At 34.8% G+C, this 21655-nt stretch overlaps 5 protein-coding genes across 5 annotated transcripts; 3 read left to right on the top strand and 2 right to left on the bottom strand.

Moving 5' to 3' along the window:
- Positions 1–1111: 1111 nt before the first annotated feature.
- On the bottom strand, positions 1112–3330 carry LOC124631563 (NECAP-like protein CG9132). Its single transcript, XM_047166030.1, has 5 exons — positions 3144–3330; positions 2868–3073; positions 2599–2780; positions 2268–2455; positions 1112–2064 (listed from the first exon to the last, which is right to left on the bottom strand). The coding sequence occupies exons 1-5, from the start codon at positions 3227–3229 to the stop codon at positions 2004–2006; spliced, it is 723 nt and encodes a 240-aa protein (XP_047021986.1). The 5' UTR covers positions 3230–3330; the 3' UTR covers positions 1112–2003.
- Positions 3331–3541: 211 nt separating this feature from the next.
- Positions 3542–14811, top strand: LOC124631564 (peflin). The gene is made up of 5 exons (XM_047166031.1): positions 3542–3693; positions 3860–3891; positions 12238–12493; positions 13524–13667; positions 13949–14811. The coding sequence occupies exons 2-5, from the start codon at positions 3880–3882 to the stop codon at positions 14170–14172; spliced, it is 636 nt and encodes a 211-aa protein (XP_047021987.1). The 5' UTR covers positions 3542–3693; positions 3860–3879; the 3' UTR covers positions 14173–14811.
- On the top strand, positions 6304–11178 carry LOC124631561 (leucine-rich repeats and immunoglobulin-like domains protein 3). The gene has a single exon (XM_047166028.1). The coding sequence runs from the start codon at positions 6709–6711 to the stop codon at positions 9388–9390; it is 2682 nt and encodes an 893-aa protein (XP_047021984.1). The 5' UTR covers positions 6304–6708; the 3' UTR covers positions 9391–11178.
- Positions 14803–17725, bottom strand: LOC124631562 (DNA primase small subunit). Its single transcript, XM_047166029.1, has 7 exons — positions 17510–17725; positions 17172–17428; positions 16927–17096; positions 16572–16770; positions 15646–15856; positions 15220–15556; positions 14803–15028 (listed from the first exon to the last, which is right to left on the bottom strand). Exons 1-7 carry the CDS (start codon positions 17510–17512, stop codon positions 15009–15011), a joined length of 1197 nt encoding a protein of 398 aa, XP_047021985.1. The 5' UTR covers positions 17513–17725; the 3' UTR covers positions 14803–15008.
- Positions 17726–19696: 1971 nt separating this feature from the next.
- LOC124631364 lies at positions 19697–21071 on the top strand. Its single transcript, XM_047165729.1, has 3 exons — positions 19697–20014; positions 20483–20686; positions 20774–21071. Exons 1-3 carry the CDS (start codon positions 19963–19965, stop codon positions 20896–20898), a joined length of 381 nt encoding a protein of 126 aa, XP_047021685.1. The 5' UTR covers positions 19697–19962; the 3' UTR covers positions 20899–21071.
- Positions 21072–21655: the final 584 nt, after the last annotated feature.

Here is a 21655-nt window from a genome sequence, read left to right on the forward strand (position 1 = left end):
ATCTGTTTTTCTCTTCTCCCTAAGCTCCTGATCCTAAGTAGTAGTTACACCTATTTAGTTACATACTGAGGTATATGTAAGTACCAATATAAAACTCGCGGAACAGAATTTATTCCGTGAACCGAAGAAAACGGGGTGGGGCGGGATAGAGCACAACCAAGACTATTTGAGATTTTAAAATAAGGGTGCTAGGTCAAAAGCTCGCACTGAGTAAGAGCACAAAAGATAATATAGACACTAAATACGAACACTGGAACAATACTTACCCGATTGGCATCCTATAACTGACTGCCTACATTTTATGCACTTGACCCCACTTGACCGTCGAATTGACATTGCAAATTAAGCTGTGTCGCTTAGTTTTTAGACAATATGAGGAACGCGGTGGAGCAGTAAGGAATAACTGCAATGAAAAATTAATTTATTGTTCGTTTGTCACAGATTTAGGTCACAGGGTAAATCTCATAGACATTCTTGCAGAAATCGGAGTTTCTTGGAGCTATAACAAAAAATAGAGAAACTAAAATAAAATTAATAGTCTAGCACTTGGTCAGTTTTTTAACCATTTTCAAAGCACAACAACTATTGTATATTCTTTTAATTGATAAAATAAATTGAAAACGTTATACCTACAATTATCGACCAATATTATTAATTACCTCGAAATCTCTGTAAAAAAATCTTCTTCCAACTACATAAACACAGCCACAGTGCACAAACCATGGCTTACAATGGAGCAAAAAAAAACGATCATTGTGTATAGGTATACTCAGTTCCTGCGCACTTTGCTTAACCTAGCCAAACTAAGATTAGTTCCGCGCGGTCATCAAACTATTGGATAGCACTGCTACTCGATTCGAATCGAATCGATTTGCCTTAAAATAGGTGCACTAACTAACGAACCTTATGAAGGAAATAGGTTTATCTGCTTACACAACACTAGCGTTTATCTGCTTATCATAAACAAGAGCACATCAACTACGTGCAACTTACATTTTGCGTGCTTTAAAACATTACTTCATGCACTTCAATATTTCAATTATATTCTTGCATGCAAAAATCACGGTCAGCGACCGACATTGGGGTTTTCACATCAATTCAAACAAACATGAACGGTTAAATTTATATTTCATTCTGTTACTCTGAACCTAAAACAATATTTTTACGATAAAATACCTTATTCGAGATTGAAGTGTTGGTTGTGTAAGAAACTAAAGCAAGTAGCTGTCTGGGTCAAGAGTTCAAAGCTCTCATTCATAAGACTGTATTATAATACTCACTGGTTACATTGATTTTTAATTTACAATCGATAAGTACCTATACTACTTTATACTACTCAATTTCAGAATGTATTTTTAATTACAAAATAAATACTTGCTACATATCGGAATTTAACATTGAAGACATTTAAGATTGTGCCTAAAACCAATCTTAAAACAATCGTTATTCTTTAGAAAATAAAAAAACAAATGTATAGGTAATGATAACTTTTACATACTTTTTTATATTTGTACATCTGTCACAAATGACAAAAATACAGATCTGGGGTTTATATTTTGTAAGAGAAGGTTTAAACATTAATAATATATAGTAATAGCAACTAGCATAGTGTGATATTTGTTTTAGTTTTCAACTATTTACATAGTGTCTATGACATGCACTGTTCAACAACATACGATAACAACAATATTATATAGAGCCAAAAATATTCTACCACATAATCTAAGTAATTATACTTAGTTTTACAACATATACAGATAATAAAGTACATCAATTAATAGTATTTATTGCGTAAGTTTATATTGTGATCTGGCATCTCATAGTATCAATAACATTTACCCTATAACAATAATGATATTTGATTTAAACTTACTACAGAATGAATACGAGAGCTGTTGATATAATATGCCTACATAATTAAGTAATTTTAAGTATTGTGCAACACACGTGAGTGCCATCCTACAACAGACACCAAATCACAATAGCATAGTAATAAAGTGAGCTTAGAACTGCACCCAGTTCTGTTGATTAGCTGGCGTCACGGGCTGTTGTTGACTTGGAGCACTGGAAACAATAAAACAATCACATTTACCAACCATGTCTGCATTCATGAGAAATACACACAATTGATAGTGTCTGCTTGTCAAATATGCATACAATGAACAAAATATCAAACTGTTTTTATTATTTTAGTGAGGGTAGTATAAAATATTACATCATCATGTCCAGCTTCTAGAGATGGATAATATGTTTCAAGAATACTTTACCTGGCAGAATTGAAGTCACCCCATTCAGAATTAGCAGCAGGTGGAGCAATAGCAGCGGATGGTGAAGGAGCATGCTGTGGTGATGGTGGGGGTGGCAGCCGGGAGCCACCTGGTGGGGGCGGTAACAGGCCTCCGCCTCCTGCGCCGACACCGCGGCGGGGCTTACTGCCTTCACTGCCATCCTTCTTCTGCAAAAAAGAAACAAACTCAATAACTAACCTCAATAGAATATATCCTTCAAACAGTTTTTCTTTTGTTATCTAACTAGATGAGTCACTACAATTACATTAACAAGTGTGAGTCAGTGTGTATATGTGAACACAATACTCACAGTAATTTTCATGTTGATTTTTATTGTTTCCCCTTCTTTAAAGCCCAAATCTAAATTCTGCTGAGGAGCTTGCTCTCCTTCCTGTTCTTTTCTTAGCCATTTGAAATGGTCTTGCAAAGCGACATTTAGGTCAAATGAATCCGATCGATCACCAAATCCAAGACCAATGTAAGCAGTTCTACCTGAAATTACATATCAATTTTAAGTTTTACCCTGCTTCTGTCTACAAAATTGTTAGTAAAATATTGTAAATTTATAAATGATCTTGCCATTATCATCCTGAATCCTCACGACGAAGTATCGTGAGCTATCAGTAACGGACTCGAGAGCTACCCCCGGATATTTGTCAATGGGGCATTTTGCAAACAGCTCTCCAGAAGTCTTGTCTTCCAGTTTCATAATCAGTTCTTCTGCTTTGGCGACAAGTCGCATACGCCCCGTCCATTGTGGCTCTTGCAAGTTCCAATCAGCTGCCCTAAAAACACCCACCGTTTTATCGTTTTCCTACAAAACAATTACCCGCTAAATAAAAAAAATGCACATACCTATAGCCTCTGTTTGAAGTTTTAGGGGGTATTTTAAACACAAACACTTCATTCTTAACCAGAATAACACTTTCATAAGATTCCATTTTACAATGCAATTCAATTTCTCATGAAAACAATATAAAATTTTGGGATAAGTATTTTGATAGCAGATATTGACATTAATGACGTGACGTGACGTGCACAAGAAATTTTAAGTGCAGAGGCAATACTACTTATACAGCTTGTTGATATTAAAAGTTTTTTTTAACTATCGCTTTTTTTGCGAAATACGTGACGAGTCATATATGATCAGATAATATATAGTGTAAAAATAAATTGTCTCAATGCAATATATAACTCGTAAAGGGAATAAATATGAATTTCTGAACTAAAAACGATACGCTGGCAAGTGACAGCTGTCCTGTCTTGCCAAAATTATGTCATTATGAAGAAATGTCAAATTATCCATCCTACTCTCCCATTATCTGATGAAGAATTGTTAATTACTATCCAGAGTTCATTTATTTGTGAAGTTCTGTGAAGATTTGATATATTAAAGTCGAATAAGGTGAATTGTACTGTACTTTATATTAATATTAAGTATTTGCTGTCGCAAAGTAGCGGCCGTTTCTCAAAAAAAGTTCTGTTAATTTATACACCTATTATATCAATAAATTTACTAATGAAGTTGTGATATTTGTAACTTTTCCACTAATGGCAGTCTTTTATTTTAGCGCTCAAGGAAAAGAACATAATGGCATACAATGTAAGTACCCAGATTTACAACAAGTAACAACTATAACATTCAAAACTTAAATTCTTTATTAACTTCTACTATGTGTTTATTTACAAGGAGATAAAAACTTTTGATGAAATTCTTTAACATTTAGCAGATTATTTGATTCGATAGTTCACCCTTGTGGTGACTTTATTACAATGAGCCTTACGACTTTTTTTTCTGTGCGACTGATTTGATGATTTGATGGACCAACGTCCATGTAATCTATGATTACCAACTATGCTTATTCTGAACTCCTCAACCCATCTGTAAAGAATACTCCTTGGTCAGCCGCTCTGTACAGGACTAGTATAGAGCCACTAAGCAATATGTTCAGAAGAAGATATCCTTTTTATTGTCCCTCAGCTGGGCAAAGGCCTTCTGTCACACAGAGCAGGATTAGTCCAATTTTTTAACACTGGTGATTTAATTTTCTATGTCGAGTAGCACTGACCAGCGTGGCCATCTCTGGAGAATTCCCAGTTTTTATGAAATTTATTCTTAGAGCAGGGAGAGCATAACATCATGATAAGAAATAATAAGGGAAGCAAAGTAAGAATTTTTTTCTTTCAAAGTTTCAAAATTTTGACTAACTCTATAACATCATTCACTTGAACAGATACAACGTAGCAAGCGTCGTGTTGACGCATTGATGAAGGTAAATAGTATGTCAGAATATTTCATAGAAAAAAAAGGGAAATTTTGGAGATTTGACAACAAAGATGTGGAAACCGAGAAAAAAAATTGGCAGCATTTCGCATCAGTAACTATTTAGTAATCTGTGCTATTATTCTAAAGCAATTTTCTAAAGTCATAAAAACGCCAAACAAGAAGTATTTTTTTACCTGTGTGGACGGGCTCTTAGGCACGTACTAGACGATCAATTAAATTGCGCAAGGAAAGAAGACGGATCACAATCCATACAAAATTGCCCCACGTCCTATAACAATATGACAAAAAAAAGATAAAAATGTTTAAAAAAAATATGGCATACTCTCTAATTCACATCTTTTACACCTTCATACGAAAAAAATGCTTTAAAAATTGTTCAGACGCTGTTATGAAAACATTGTTCATAGAACTATTGATGGACTATTTTATTAAATTATTTTTTTGTTTGATAGGGTATATAGGGACCACCTTTGAGGTGGTCCCATAATCATCAGGTCAGGATCTGATGATGGAAACCCTGAGAAATTCAGGGCAACTTTTGAATGTTGTAGGCATATGCGCAGGATAAAAACTTGACTATAAGGTGTATGTCTTATAACACTATGCAACAGTGAAGATTTGGAGCTCACCTGATGATGGAAATGAAAGAAGATGTTGAGGCTTGTATTATTTGTATTGAATAGACCTTTGCAACAGTGAAGGTTTGGAGCTGATCCGATGATGGAGACCAGAGAAGGTTGAGGGAACTCGACAACAAAATATGTAAACTACCTCAGAAGTGGGTGTCTAATGGAAGTACCTAAGTTTATTTCCCCACCGACTTTTAGGCTGATGCTCCTAATAGTTTTTTTTAGGAGTCGGTTTTATTCTATTGTAAAAAGTTTTTATTTTTATTTTTGGCTTCTCAGTGACTAGCACAGTTGTCACTATCCGCATAAGTGGAAAGTTCTCATCAATACGAATAATATAAGCCCAAACACGAGGTAGTTCACATATTCAGTTGTCGAGTTCCCTCGCCCTTCTCTGGTCTCCATCATCGGATCAGCTCCAAACCTTCCCTGTTGCAAAGGTCTATTTAATACAAATAATACAAGCCTAAACACGAGGTAGTTTACATATTCAGTTGTCGAGTTCCCTCGACCTTCTTTCTTTTCCATCATCAGGTCAGCTCCAAACCTTCACTGTTGCATATTGTTATAAGACATACACCTTATAGTCAAGTTTTTATCCTGCGCATGCCTGCAACTTTCAAAAGTTGCCCTGAATTTCTCAGGGTTTCCATCATCAGATCCTGACCTGATGATTATACCCTATCAAACAAAAAAATAATTTAATAAAATAGTCCATTAATAGTTCTATGAACGGTGTTTTCATAACAGCGCCTGAACAATTTTTAAAGCATTTTTTTCGAAATTTTTTCATTTTTTTATGAAGGTGTAAAAAAAATGAATTAGAGAGTATGCCATATTTTTTTAAACATTTTTATCTTTTTTTTGAGATACGTCACATTGTTATAGGACGTGGGGCAATTTTGATCCATCTTTAGTGACGAAAATAGTTGTAGGTACATTTATTGCAATTTTTCAAAATATTATTGTATATTGTAGGGACTATGGGCCGGCTTAGGCTAAAGGATTAAGGTGCTCCCTACACGATCGATATAATTATACAATATTTATTTATTTACGATTAGTTTTAATATTACGATTAAAAAGTGCAATTAAATTTCTATTGCGAAACATCATTGTTATCGGCAACTTCATTCTATTTTTAACTTTAAATCAAGAAAGCAATTAAAAGTATCTCAATTTTGTTTATTCGATTCTGAAAATAAGATATAATCGACTAGTAGAAAAACCGGTAACGGATAGTCGATTCTCATCGCGCGTTACGGACATCACTACAAACAATGAAGGAAATAAAATGGCCGTCGAGTGGGTCGCCGTAAATATGTTGAGTTATTTTTCAAATCGTTCGTTTATAACACAATTACAATGCAAATATTGTCAGAAATGAATGTTGAAAAAGTGTATTTAAGTAAAGACTTTGTGTGTGTTTCATTGGTGTTCTGAATTATGTAAGAACAAAGAGTTCTCGTCGTTTGTTGTATCAATCGGGCAGCTAGACAAATGCATGAAAATGGGACTCTCTCATTTGTTGTTGTTTATAACGATAATCCGTCTGATATGTTTTTCTACAAAAGCAGAAAACATTGAGTGTCCACACAAATGTGATTGCCTGGAGCAGTACGTCGATTGTTCAAAGAAGAATTTCGTGTCTGTGCCAAAAATTCCTAAGTGGGTGGAACGATTGGATCTCAGCTATAATAGGTTGAATGAAAACGTAACGGAGGCTTTTGATAAACTGCTGCATTTACAAGAATTGAAGCTGGATAAAAACTCGTTTCATTTCATTCCAAGCCTGCTACATCATGATCAAATACAGGAACTGAGTTTAAATAGGAATAATATTGGATCGATAGACACGGGTACTTTTCCTGCCAATAGTTCGATCAGAATTCTGAATGTAAACAGTAACCATATAAAATTCATAGAAGAAGGAGCCTTGACCAATCTGACTAATTTAGAAGTTTTGAAGCTGAATAGGAATGAAATCAAATCACTTCCTAATCATTTGTTTATGAATCAAACAAATCTTAGAACTTTAGAACTGAACCATAACAAGTTACATGTGATCAGCCCACTGCTGTTTCAAGGACTGTCTAACCTGACAACACTGAAACTCAGGTTTAATAATATTGACAATATAATGGATGGTGCCTTTTTTGGATTCAAGTCAATGAATTTGTTGCAACTGGACCATAATAGAATAAGGAATATTTCCAAAGGTTGGATGTATGGATTAGAGTCATTGATTACATTATCCTTGTCAAATAATTTGATATCAGAAATTGATTCTGGAAGCTGGGAGTTATGTACAAACCTAGAGGTTTTGGATTTGTCACACAATCACTTGATAGAAGTTGAAGGACGATCATTTCAACATTTAATTAATCTTCGGACTCTCAACCTGGGATATAATAAAATTAGTTCAATTTCTCAAGATGCATTTGGCTACATTTCTCAGCTTCAAACGCTACAGTTAAATAACAACAAAATCTCATGGACTGTCGAAGATATGTCTGGACCATTTTCAAAATTGCAAAATTTGATATCCTTTAGCCTGGCTGCTAACCATATAAAATCAATTAATTCAAGAGCTTTTGATGGATTGTCCAATCTTGCTGAGTTAGATCTAAAAGGAAATAACATAACTTCTATCCAACAGCATGCATTTGATTCTATGTCAAAACTAAAAAAACTGCATTTGAACTCATCATCACTTCTGTGTGACTGCAATTTACTATGGATAGTTAAATGGATCAAAGAGAAAGCTGAACAAAAATATGTGACAGCTAACTGTGCATATCCATCTGAAGTCCGAGGAGTATCAGTGACTAAGTTGAAGGAAGACAACTGTGGAGACTCTCCCAAGCCAAAAGTTGTGGAACATCCTAAAACCCATCTTGCCATAAAAGGACGCTCAGCTAATTTAGTGTGCTCTGCCACATCTATTCCTTTTAATAACATGACCTTTTTGTGGAGAAAGAACAATGGAAATGTTAGTAACCCTACAGTATATGAAAATATCACTATTGGACATAATGGCCAACCAAGAGCTACATCGGTTTTGGTAATTCCTAATGTAACTCATGCAGATTCTGGCAAATATCAGTGTGTTGTCAGTAATAACTTTGGAACGACTTACTCGACTAAAGCTAAGGTCAACATTGTTACATTCCCTCGGTTCACTAAAACCCCCACTAATGTTACAGTGAAGACGGGTGAGACAGTAACACTCAATTGTGCGGCTACAGGTGATCCTCCTCCAGAGATCTCTTGGAAAAAAGATGGAGGAAATGATTTTCCTGCTGCAAGAGAAAGGAGGATGAATGTTATGCCAACTGACCACTTGTTTTTTATAGTGAATGCTAAAACCACAGACATGGGAATATACAGCTGTGCGGCTAAAAATCCAGCAGGGACTATTATTGCCAATGCTACACTTACAGTATTGCAAGAACCATCATTTGTGAGAGTAATGGAAAACAAGGAGGTGACTAGTGGTGATTCTGTAGTTTTACAATGTATGATATCAGGGTCACCAAAGCCTGTTATAAAGTGGCTTAAAGATGGAGCCCCTATCACTCCTACAGAGCGACATTTCTTGACTGGTGATGATCAGCTGTTGATAATAATTGGATCAGAGTCTAGTGACGCAGGACGTTATGAATGTGAGATTACTAATGAGTTGGGTACTAAAAAGGACATGACTGAGCTAAGAGTGTTGCCTCCAGTAGCTATTATGGTGAATGAAGAGAATATGGCCGGCATTATAATTATTACCGTTGTGTGTTGTGCTGTAGGGACTTCTATTATTTGGGTGGTGATCATTTATCACACTCGCAGACGCATGGCCAGTGCTGTGCACACATTTCCCGCCGAAAGTATAAAAATGACACATGTAGTGCATAGTGATAGTGATTCCCCACAAATGTTTTCAGACAATATATCAGAGCACTCATCTTGTAAAGATAGTGGGACTGGTGATTCAGCTAAACAAACAAGTTTTGATGGAGTGCCTACTGATAGAAGTGAACCTGTGCATTTTGAGACTGTATGCCAGAGCTATCCTACTGTGCCCGAGGCACATAAACTTCTTCCATCGTCTTTTAAGCCCTCAATACAAGTGTGTGTAAATACATCTGTTACACCAGCTACATATAGTTTTTCTAGTCACAGTGGTAATGTTTAAGTTTGTAAAATATATTTCTATAGTTTAGTTTATAGTAAGTAATAGGTACAATATACCTATGATTCCTGCAGTTTCACTAATTACATTTTACTTTACTATAGCACATTATTATTTTAAAAATAATATTTTTGATCTCTAAATTGGAAAATACTTCACATGTATTTTATTTCATTCAGTGTAACAAACCTAAGTAAATATGTTAAAAACGATAATGCCTTATAAAATAAAATATACTTAAATGTCTGTATATCTATATGTGTAATGTATAATAATATACATAATTTAAAACCAAACAGATGTTAGTTCAAATCAGGTTCTCCTGGTATTTAGAATCAGAACCTCATGAGAATTATAACTAATTACATAAGCTTTACATAACTTTTATGTATGTAAGCATTATTTCCTATCTAATCTAAGTATTATTCTCCCAGTTATACCAATGTATACAAATAAGATGATTGACACATAATAGTGTAGTTAGTGAAATGGCAATAAAGTTAGGCGTCTTTGTAACTTGATCGCTTAGTACAAAATGTAACAAACTTGCCAGTATTGGTTTTGATGTAAAAGACTGAATGTCGTTTAAGTAATAAGTGTATGATTACTGTTATTTTGTAATATTAAATAGGCAATAAATATTTTTAAATTTGTTATTTTATAACAGTTTTCTAGATAGCTATGTCATGTGATTTACCTAGCAGCTTTTTCTATTAAATATTTTATAATAATTGAAATGAATTTGAGTATGTATTGTATATGTGACATTATAATTTTAGATTTTCAACTGCATTTTGAAGAAAACTTAAGTGCACTTAAACTAAATTATATTTAAACAGACAGATACAGCATCTTTTGCACAGTTTTGAACTACATTGAATATAACTGCCGTGACTTGTGTGTGCTTGTTATAGGCAACCTACCTAAAATGTATTACCATTGTAATTCACCTCTGCTGAATTGTATCTAGGAAGTAAAATATTAAAATGTTATTAATTTTAAAGGAAATTACAAACAAACATTTAGTAATGTTAAATTATATATATTGCAAGTAATGTAATTAGCTACTAAAATGTATAAGTTTATAGGTGTAGCATTATAAGAGGGAGTGAGATTATTGGATATTTGTAATGCCTGAAGCATCAAAATATTGTCAGCAGTTAACAGATGTTCTTAATGATAGTAGATATCAATTAATTTTATTGATCACACCTGCAAAATTAATTCATTGAACTTTTGAAATTATTATTAACAAATGAATAAATTAACATTATTAAGATCAAAGATCGATAGACAATGCTCATTTATAAAGACACATGTTCTTACGTACTTAAGAAGTGCAGCATTTTAATTACAATAACGACTTATATATTACTGTTTATTATTCTGAAGGTAGGCATCAAGTGCATTCAATCAAACTATTGCGACACGCAGTTCTTAGAAGCAAGCTTGAAGTGGCATACTATAAACGATATTTTTAATAGATTTCATGGCCTACTTGGATTAAACTAGTTTTGTATTGCATAAATAAGATTGCTAAATGGTTAGGTGTTAATTTACGCACATCCTATTGTCTGCCTGTTTGGCCTTATGTTTATTTAAGATACTACTTCTATATTCTATCTACTTAAAACTTGGCACTAAAACTTTTACTATTAAATTGCTGCATTTCTTGCTTAATATTGATAAGTGTAAAAACGTAAATAGTAATTAATGCAGTTTTTTATTGTTTATACTGTGTAAATAAGGTAACTATTTATATACTTTACAGAATAAAATAATCTAAGAAAATTATGCTTTTGCTTATGACATCCCTTGCGGCCTAGCCGGTTTTTTCAGAATAATTATTTCTGGGAGCGACTTCCACTTCCACGCTTAGTGCATAAAAGTAAGAGGACTGCGTCTTTGCCAAATACCCAGTTAGCTCGAGCATTATTACTATCCTTCGCCACGTCCCAAGGGAACTACTTCCATCACATGGATACAAGTAACGTTGTAGGTCACCACCATCTCTAATTTCATCTTGATTGGTTCAGCCGTTCTATAATAAAAAGTAGGTAGGTCTGTTCTGTTTTCACAAAACCCGATATTGTTCCGAAACTAAATTCGCACATAAAAGAGGGTGTGTCCATCCCCCAACCCCACCACTGCGTAGCGACTCGCTAATACTGCATTTATGACATAGGTATTAAAATGATCACTGTAAGGTTTTCCATATCCATTAGTACTTCCTAAGATTAGGTCGTGCAACCAAACAACTTCATGAAAGTACAAATAAACTCCCTTGTGGATCGATGAAGTGAGTTTCAGACTCACTGACAATGACAAGAACTCTCCCAAAGTTCCGTTTCCTTTCCGTCAATCCCGCAACCCCAGAAGTCGATATTTTAACTACCCCGAACGTCCCTCCCTCCTGAGACCACCCTTTCCTAATTCCTATGACAACATTCTATCTCCCCTCCGTCAATTTCTCATTGTTCCCTTTTATAAGGCCCGCAAAACCAGAGCAGTCACAAGTATTGCAAATGCGACTTCTATTTGGGAGTTGTAAAATTACTTTTCATCAGACAATCCATACATATTTGGCTAATCTTGATTTTACAATGTCTTTCCTCTAAAAACATTTTCAGAGTAGGTAATCCAGCTAAATGTTCCGAGTCAGCTAATAGGAAATACCTAAGTAATAATCGAATATACATGCAACTCGAAATAAATTATGTTTTCACATATTCATTCATTTCACATCACATTTCACATATGAATTGAGATAATAGACTTAAGTAGGTATCTCGTCCTAAAAATATTACACTCAAGAAATCCATACCTAATAATGATAAAATTGATTTCCAGCCCGGCTATGGTGCCCCGCAAGGATACGGTCAGCCTCCAGCTGGTTACGGCGGCCCCCCTCCCGGTCAACTGGAAATAGGACATGGGCCATACCCATCGATAGGACCAGGTGGTGCAGTCAGTCCTCAAGTGCAGCAGTGGTTTCGTGCAGTTGACAAAGACCAATCTGGATTTATCACAGCTGTGGAACTGAAATCAGCATTGGTAAATGCTCAGGGACAAACCTTTTCGGAAACCGCCTGCAATTTAATGATAGGTAAGTTACCGCTCCTACTAATTAGCCAGTACTCATTCTCTCACGGCCAGATACTGGTCAGTGGGTCGTCTTAAGGTGCGTACGGATTGCGCGTACCCTGGTACGCGTACTCAGTTTACGCGTATCCGGAACGCCTTGTCCATACCTGCAGCTACGCGTTCACTCTTGAGGTACGCGTACCGCGCGAGCCACCGTCAGTCGGTTTTTGGTCGCGCGTCAAAGAGGACGCACGCGGCCGGCTACGCTATATTTGGACGGCAAAATGAATAAACACGCGTGTTCTTCGAGTTTCAATAATGAAAATATTATTCGATTTGCAAACTCATTCTCACAAAATTTTTCCCCACTTTCTTCATAATTTATATCTTCCATTAGCCTTTTTCCACACTGAATCTTTCCCGAAACAATGTTTTCATCCACCATCTAGGTTTCCGTTTGTTTCTCTTTTTTTTATTTAAAATGTGTTGAATAATGACTAACGCCGCAGCGGTGGTAGTGCACGCAACCGCTAAGTTTGTCGGAGTCATGGCGAATGACTGGGGCTCGCGGAGCGCTCTGGATCGATTGACCTCGCGTACAGGTTCGCGGCGGTGCGTACAGGAGCTGTACGTGTATCCAATGTACGCGTGGACAGTGTTTCCCAACTACGCGTAACACAGGAACGCGCTATCCGTACGCACCTTTAGGATACTCACTAATAAAAGTGAAGCTGTGATGTCTCCAGGGTCTCATTTATTTATACAATACCTACTAAACAAAATTTCATCTGAATCGGTTTAGCGATTTTACCTTATAAACGCAACAATGTCACAGTTAAATGACCCTTTATTATTAGCCTGCGCGCACACTGCAGACTATTTAGTGGGCCTTTTGTACGATTATTTATAGAAAATTATGAATTCAATCAGTTTTTAGTCGGTCTGATACCGAACAAATACCTAATCATTGTTACGTATTCTTCCATTCCTCTTCATACTGATTTATGAGCAAAAATCAACTGTCGCCCTGTACTGTGCGCATCTGTTTACAGGAATGTTCGACAAAGATCGTTCAGGCCACATCAACGTTGAAGAGTTTGAAAAACTATACACCTACATTAACCAGTGGCTTGCGGTGTTCAAGACATATGACACGGATCAATCTGGACACATCGACGAAAAAGAACTTTCTGAAGGTATGTACACTATGTATACTTTGCATGATTTAGGAGAACAGGCACAATAGTTGATCAGTAATTTTATTGCAAGGATTTGACTCATACGAATAATTAAAAACCGTTACACTTTTGAAATGGGTATGGATTTTAGTGATGGTCATTATAATAAATGTCTCAGCATTCCCATTAAAGTTATTATTTATTCCGGATCTGATTTAGCATAAAAATTAAAAATATGTGTGACCCACACCGTGACTTTGAATTGCTGTTTTGTAATTTAAATAATTTATCCGTTTCAGCATTGACGAAGATGGGTTTCCGGTTCACACCGGAATTTGTAAGCTTTTTAGTGAAGAGATGCGACTCAAACGAAGGCAAAGTTTCTGTGGATAGCTTCATTGTGCTATGTGTGCAGATACAACGTTTTACTGAAGCATTCCGAGCTCGGGACACACAACAAAACGGAACCGTAACCATCGGATTTGAAGATTTCCTTACTGTTGCTCTTAGCTGCTCTGTTTGAAGAGAAATGTAAAAGTATTGAGCTGCCGCAATAAGTTTTACTCTCACTAAGTATAGCAGTAATTATAATAATTTATTTTTTATTATTTTCATAAAATTCCATTTATACATAGAACATATCACTCAAAATTGCAATCAATCATTTACTTAGCATTATCTTATAACGATAATATAAGTAAAGTGGATATGCACATCGCTAGTAAATGTTTATTTATTACATACTTGAGAAATGGTTTGATCAGCTTATTTATAATGCCTATTGCCTATGCAAAAATATGTAGGTATATCGAATAAAAGAAACTCAGTACCTGCATAAATAGAAAGCGGAATAGCTTGCCTATAAAAAAGTAGATTTTAATGAATTGACAAAAGATTATTATCACTATAACTGCTTGCATAAAGATGCTACAATATTATTATAATATCACTGTACGTGTACGGGTACCGCATCAAAGATAGTGTGTGAATAAAACTTAAGTTTGTGACCACAAATTATAAGATCTAAATCCCCACCTACCGTGAAATTATTTTTGCTACAGCAATAATGAATTTTTGATACATCTACTTAGATGTTTATATTAATGTTATTGATAAAACTGGCTATTGCTTGGTAAGGGGAAATAAATAGATATTTTGATAAGTATGATTGTTTTATTTAATTCCTTGGCACTCTTAGAGAAAACATGCATCTTGCTCTCTAAGTTATTTAGCCTCTTCCCCACAGAATATTTTGTTCAAGTTAGCGAGTTGCCACGTTAGACGAATTTGAGCAAAGAGCTGCAAAAATGATGGTTCTACCTGTACAGTGGAACATTCTTAAAACAGGCGATGAACCAGTCAGAAGTCTAAAGACATATCTGAAACAATCGAAATGAACTTACAGATGAATGAAGAAATATGAAATGTGAACAGAAGTTTTTGAATCAGAAGTGTTTCTGAACAAGTACAATGTATTAATCAATGCATTACGGAGACTACCACAATATAGCAAGATGGACTGCTAGAGGTGGTGCATGGCGACAACTACTTAAAAAAAATGTATACTTACTACCATCTTGCTTTCTTCTGATTGCCTCTGCTTTCTCCAAAGAAAATACAACTTCTTGGAAGTTTTTCACAGCTGCCTTCATATTTGTTTCATGCAGAGCATTGTCTGGGGCACTGTCATCTAACAAACTGTATATTGAAGGTATTTCATCAAGTTTCATGTTCTTTGCATTGCTTGGTTTGAATACTACCGATACTTTGCCAGTTTTTGGATGGATACTGAATGGTGACTTCAGCAAATGGTTGAAACCTTTAGTTACATTGACATCTAATCTAGGGTAGCAGTACTGTATTTTAATTTCTTCTACTAAGTACCTTATTTTTCTGGTGTTTCCTGCCTATAAAATATTAGATCATTTTTATTACAATATACTTGTTTTATTTAATAATAATCAGTAATGTTACATAGGTATTTCAATAAACTTACTTCTCTACAGTAATTTTCATAAATGCTAATGAATTTTTTCCATCTCTCGGAAGATGAGTCTGACACACTCTCTAAGGCTTTTTGTACTTGTGATCTTAGTGTTTCATCTGGTATCATTTTCAACATCTTCTCTAGGCGATCTGAAGTACTGAAAAATTCTTGTTCCTCCAGCAGCTTATCAAAATATTTGTCAATTATGCTCAATGCTCTCCTGGAATGTGAATAAATGCTATGTTTATTAATTATTCTTCTTCATGGTTTTTGTTACCTGCCAATGTTGGATAATGAAATCCACTCTTTCCTTCCTTACTTATTATAAATGTAAAACTATCTGTTTGTTACACAATTGGGCTTAACCAGCTGAACCAATTGTGATGAAATTTAACAGTTATTGAAATGATAAATTGAATACTGCTGGTAGATTGAGGACTCTGGCAATAGGACAGGGTTCTTTTTATTTCCACTTAATGGGTGTTGTTCTTCTGGCCTAGTGGGTAAAGAACCAACCTCTCAAGTATGAGGGTGCGGGTTCGATTCCAGGTCAGGCAAGTACCAATGCAACTTTTCTAAGTTTGTATGTACTTTCTAAGTATATCTTAGACACCAATGACTGTGTTTCGGATGGCATGTTAAACTGTAGGTCCCAGCTATCATTGAACATCCTTGACAGTCATTACGGGTAGTCAGAAGCCAGTAAGTCTGAAACAAGTCTAACCAAGGGGTATTGGGTTGCTCGGGTATCTGGGTTGAGGAGGTCAGATAGGCAGTCGCTTCTTGTAAAGTACTGGTACTCAGCTGAATCTGGTTAGACTGGAAGCCAACCCCAACTTAGTAGGGAACAAGGCTCGGAGGATGAGGATGGGTGTTGTTCTTGCAGCTTGTGGGTTATATTGGCAATTAGTCCTATTACTGTATTAAAAAAGTACCTTATACTTGTATGTAGATTATCACCCCCCAAATGGACTTTTTTGTTTTGATTGTCACCACCCATTATGAGACACAAGTAATCAGCCACCGCTCCTCGGCCAGGACTGTCCAGTGTCCTAGCTTCATAATCTGACACCCAGCAATGAATACCTCTTCTACCAGAGAATACCCATAATATGCTTTGGAAACCAAAATCCTCTGAAATACCAAGATAATATAACATTAATATTATGATTCAGATTTAAATAATGATTGAAGCTATCAATAAATAATGTTTTTTTTTTTGCTTAACTTAAATGAAAGCTCCTTGAAAACAAATAAAATGCTTAGTTATATTATGCTAGAGAAAATTACCTTTTAAAGTTTTATCAATGATCTCACAGGCAATGACCATAAATGTCCAACATTTTGCACAAACTTTAGCTTCCTGACAGCATGTTCTAACTTCATCATAGTCTGTAAGATCTATATCAAATACCAGTTCTCTGGATAACACAACTGCATCATGACGACCTACCGAAGGTCTGTGAATTATTTAACAGAAGTTAAATTACGGAAAAATATTTTAGAACAAAAAATAAACACAAAACATTTCTTACTTAGTATTATAAACAGCTCCAATGTCTAACTTGTGTGGACACTTCTTCTGCAGAAGAGTTTGTAACTCTTTCTGATCACTAAACGATAGGTAGCGCAGGTATACATCATCAGCTAACGTAAAAGATAGTTCCCTGTTCGAGAGAGGTTGCGGTGAACTGCCGCATGTTAGCCATCGGCAAAATATGTTTTGTGGAAAAAGTCTGGTGTAGTATATAGGCAACATCTCTGGCAACATATTCTCATCATAGTGTCCTACCTAGAAAATATAAAAGAAGAGAATTAAAACACCCAAACCACTCATGTAAACACGTAATCCTACAGGATCAAAATTCTTCACCATTTTTAAGGATATATGCAGCTGTCTATGTACAGATGATTCAAAACACTATTTGCATAAAGAATGTTCGGCTTTTTAGCAAAATATTATTTAATTTTGCTCATTAAAAATGAAATAAGATTCTGATAAACTTTCGGCTTTCATTAATATACGTCATTGTCAAATTTTGGCGCGAATAGAATGAATAGAATCGACAAAACGAAATGTGTCATTCTATGGCAGAGTTCGAGGGAGTTGCCAAGCAAAAGAAGATGGATCAAAATTGCCCCACGTCCTATAACAATATGACGTATCTCAAAAAAAAGATAGAAATGTTTAAAAAAATATGGCATACTCCCTAATTTTTTTTTACACCTTCATACGAAAAAAATGCTTTAAAAATTGTTCAGGCGCTGTTATGAAAACATCGTTCATAGGACTATTTTTATGGACTATTTTATTAAATTATTTTTTTGTTTGATAGGGTGTAGCATCGAGATGCTCATAAGCATGCTACGCAGGATTCTAACTAAATAAAAATGCTTCATCAAGATTGTAAAAGTATTGTCATCTGTCAGTTTATTTTTTTGAAGGAGAAAAATTAATAAAATATAAAACATATGAAATGAAATGAAATGAAATGAAAATATTTATTCGCCGAGATATGGTTTACACAAAAGGTGGTAAAAACAAAAAAAGTCACAACATATCTCGCCTTCAGTAGGCATAACACACACACAAAAAGTTCCGACTGTACAGGTTTTAGTCCGCCACAAGGGTATACCTCACAGGTCGTCCCATAATCATCAGGTCAGGATCTGATGATGGAAACCCTGAGAAATTCAGGGCAACTATTGAAAGTTGTAGGCATGCGCAGGATAAAAACTTGACTATAAGGTGTGTCTTATAACACTATGCAACAGTAAAGATTTGGAGCTGACCTGATGATGGAGACGAAAGAAGGCTGAGGGAACTCGACAACCGAATATGTAAACTACCTCGTGTTGGGGCTCATATTATTCGTATTGATAAGAACTTTCCACCCATGCGGATAGTGACAACTGTGCTTGTCACTGAAAAGCCAAAAATAAAAACAAAAACTTTTTACAATAAAAAAAAACTCCCAAAAACACTGAAAAGCAAAAAAACTATTCTTAGGAGCATCGGCCTAGAAGTCGGTGGGGAAATAAACTTAGGTACATCCATTAGACACCGACTTCTGAGGTCCTTCTCTGGGGCACGATTCTCTTAAGTTTACTTAAGCAACATACGATTCACATTCGACTGCGATCCAATCCCGACTCGATTACGATTGAAGCGTATGTGGCATCCCGCTATTTTTTCTTTGAAATAAACGTTTTTATCTTTTTCTGTCATTAATAATGAATCATTTTATCTGCAAATGATTTACGATTGCAAAATGATTGTACAGCAAACTACCGTATAGACCAAAATCACCAAAATAACAGACCAATCGCACACCAATCAAATGTCAATCGAATACGATTGGTCTTTTATTAGTAGCAGAATGCCCGATATGGTTAAAACTGCTATTGCGATTCAATTTCTATTCGATTTTAACATTATTAACTTAGGAGAATCGGGCCCCTGGTCTCCATCGTCGGGTCAGCTCCAAACCTTCACTGTTGCAAAGGTCTATTCAATGCAAGTAATATGAGCCCAAACACGAGGTAGTTTACATATTCAGTTGTCGAGTTCCCTCGACCTTCTTTCGTCTCCATCATCAGGTCAGGTCCAAATCTTTACTGTTGCATAGTGTTATAAGACACACCTTATAGTCAAGTTTTTATCCTGCGCATGCCTACAACTTTCAATAGTTGCCCTGAATTTCTCAGGGTTTCCATCATCAGATCCTGACCTGATGATTATGGGACGACCTGTGAGGTATACCCTATCAAACAAAAAAATTATTTAATAAAATAGTCCATAAATAGTCCTATGAACGATGTTTTCATAACAGCGCCTGAACAATTTTTAAAGCATTTTTTTCGTATGAAGGTGTAAAAAAAATAAATTAGAGAGTATGCCATATTTTATTAAACATTTTTATCTTTTTTTTGAGATATGTCACATTGTTATAGGACGTGGGGCAATTTTGTATGGATTGTGATCCGTCTTCTTTATAATCGTTTTGTCCATTGACATACTAAGCTCGATGGTTTTGTCTGAGATTTTAATTCATTTTGACCGAAACATCCGACCTCTTTAAATTAATTTTAAGTTTGAGTATTACAGTTTTTGTCACTACAAAAAGGTGGCGGGTAGTCAGTAGATAAGTTATTCCGCACTAAGATATCATTTGTTCAAGCGACGTCCTACTGAATAAATGTGTGAGAGTCGGGACTCATAAAATCGTATAGGAATTTTGTGAAGGTGCTTGAATACTTTCTTCTAGGATTGTAAAGTCATTTATTGATAACTAATAAAAAACAGTTAAAACACAAATTGTAATAATGGAAATCAACATAAAAAATGCCTTCAAAGAAGCTGTGAAATTTTCCCTCAGTGAGTATTTTGCATTTATGGTGAGCGCACATCCATCGCACCGTGGCGAAAAAATGAATTTATGAAATATCACACAATCGATATATTGGTACATTATTTTGCATCTCGCACACTTGAAAAGTGTAAAAGAAAAATAAAAGTTTTTTTGTTGCGTTCGGTTCTGAATGGAAAAGATACTGCTTTGCTTCTTTTTAAACGAGTATCGCGAAGAAGATAAGAAAATATTTTGATATTTACTATTTGATTATAAGAAATAATATAGAATATAATTTTATTTTACAAATAAATATGGTTATACATAGGTCTTGTATATATTTTTTATTCTGAGTAGTTCTGTAAGGCGCTCCCTAGACGATCAATATAATTGCGCAATATTACGATAAAACATTGTGCAATAAAATTATATCACAAATAATGTTTTCATGATTTGGTGTGATAATAATGTATTCCTTTTTTTATTAATTCCAGGTCCTTGTATCGAAAAATATCGAATGCTAACCGAAAAGAATCAGCAGTTATTCCTACAAACGATGAAGTTTTTCTTGGAGAGACCATTATTCACAACTATTTTATTTTCTGCTCTTTTCATTGTATTTATTATATCTCTATCAATATCATTCATTATACTTCTAGGAGTACTCGTAATTGCTATTGTAATATTGCTTTTTGAAGGTAACATTGATAATGAGCTTTTAGTTAATCATACTTTTGATAGCTTAATTTTTATAAGTGATAGTGAACACTACATTTTTGTTTCAGGTTTTGTTTTCATCGTAGTTTTAGCAGTTCTCAGTATGATTGTGGCATCAGTCACCCTTTTCATTATGATAATATTCGGGATTAAGTACACCATGACAATAATACATAATTTAGATGAAGATTGACATTAATTTGATTGAAAGTCAGTTTCCCTTCAGGATGTAAAGTTTATATGGTACCAAAATAAAAAGAAAGTTATAAGGATTATGATATCAGATGAAAATCTTATAAATTATACAGAGTACTGATGAGAACCTAGTTTAATCATGATTTTTTAGAAATAAGTTATTTTTTAATATTTTTTGCACAGATTTGTTATCATTATTATTATTTTTTTCATTAACATTAATTATATTTTGAAATCAAATACGTTTATAATAATATGTACACAAAAGTTTAAAATTATTTTAATTTTTATTATTTAGTGTAGGTATACCTTTTTCCTCAAAAATCATCGATTGAATATCTTATTTCTAATATCACATTTACAAAGGAGATGGCCAAAACAAAACCCAGAGTCGACAGAAACTTCGTATGTATGGTTGGATTCAGTATAATGTGTAGATTACAAAAAGTATTTCATATCATCTAAAAACCATGGGGTTCTCTTTTTACAAGGTTTTTTCCAAGAAGATTTTAGTACATACAAAAGCTTAACTTTTCTGTTTGCAGTTCATTAAAAGTTGCGCATAGGGTAAGAACTTTACACTCAGGTGTATGTCTGTTATTATAGCACTATGCATGAGTGATGGTTTAGAACTGACCTGATGATGGAGAAGAGAGAAGGTCAAGGGAACTCGGCAATGGTAAATATTAAGTACCTCGTGTTTGGGCTTATATTATTCGCATTGACGAGAACTTTTCACTAATGTGAATAGTGAT

The sequence above is a fragment of the Helicoverpa zea genome, chromosome 6 (genome assembly GCF_022581195.2).
Source record: "Helicoverpa zea isolate HzStark_Cry1AcR chromosome 6, ilHelZeax1.1, whole genome shotgun sequence".
Taxonomy (NCBI): domain Eukaryota; kingdom Metazoa; phylum Arthropoda; class Insecta; order Lepidoptera; family Noctuidae; genus Helicoverpa; species Helicoverpa zea.

What these genes read in the sequence shown, in the direction of transcription:
- LOC124631563 (XM_047166030.1), bottom strand. Translation starts at nt 3,229, where the DNA reads ATGGAATCTTATGAAAGTGTTATTCTGGTTAAGAATGAAGTGTTTGTG. An exon ending in GAGGATTCAGGATGATAATG is followed by an intron (nt 2,781 to 2,867) that starts GCAAGATCATTT and finishes ATGTAATTTCAG; the next exon opens with GTAGAACTGCTTACATTGGT. An exon ending in AAATCAACATGAAAATTACT is followed by an intron (nt 2,456 to 2,598) that starts GTGAGTATTGTG and finishes TCTTTTTTGCAG; the next exon opens with AAGAAGGATGGCAGTGAAGG.
- LOC124631564 (XM_047166031.1), top strand. An exon ending in CGCCTGCAATTTAATGATAG is followed by an intron (nt 12,494 to 13,523) that starts GTAAGTTACCGC and finishes ATCTGTTTACAG; the next exon opens with GAATGTTCGACAAAGATCGT. An exon ending in CGAAAAAGAACTTTCTGAAG is followed by an intron (nt 13,668 to 13,948) that starts GTATGTACACTA and finishes TATCCGTTTCAG; the next exon opens with CATTGACGAAGATGGGTTTC.
- LOC124631561 (XM_047166028.1), top strand. Translation starts at nt 6,709, where the DNA reads ATGAAAATGGGACTCTCTCATTTGTTGTTGTTTATAACGATAATCCGT.
- LOC124631562 (XM_047166029.1), bottom strand. An exon ending in GGAGCTGTTTATAATACTAA is followed by an intron (nt 17,097 to 17,171) that starts GTAAGAAATGTT and finishes AATAATTCACAG; the next exon opens with ACCTTCGGTAGGTCGTCATG. An exon ending in AATCTACATACAAGTATAAG is followed by an intron (nt 15,857 to 16,571) that starts GTACTTTTTTAA and finishes TTCACATTCCAG; the next exon opens with GAGAGCATTGAGCATAATTG.
- LOC124631364 (XM_047165729.1), top strand. Translation starts at nt 19,963, where the DNA reads ATGGAAATCAACATAAAAAATGCCTTCAAAGAAGCTGTGAAATTTTCC. An exon ending in AGCTGTGAAATTTTCCCTCA is followed by an intron (nt 20,015 to 20,482) that starts GTGAGTATTTTG and finishes TATTAATTCCAG; the next exon opens with GTCCTTGTATCGAAAAATAT. An exon ending in TGTAATATTGCTTTTTGAAG is followed by an intron (nt 20,687 to 20,773) that starts GTAACATTGATA and finishes TTTTTGTTTCAG; the next exon opens with GTTTTGTTTTCATCGTAGTT.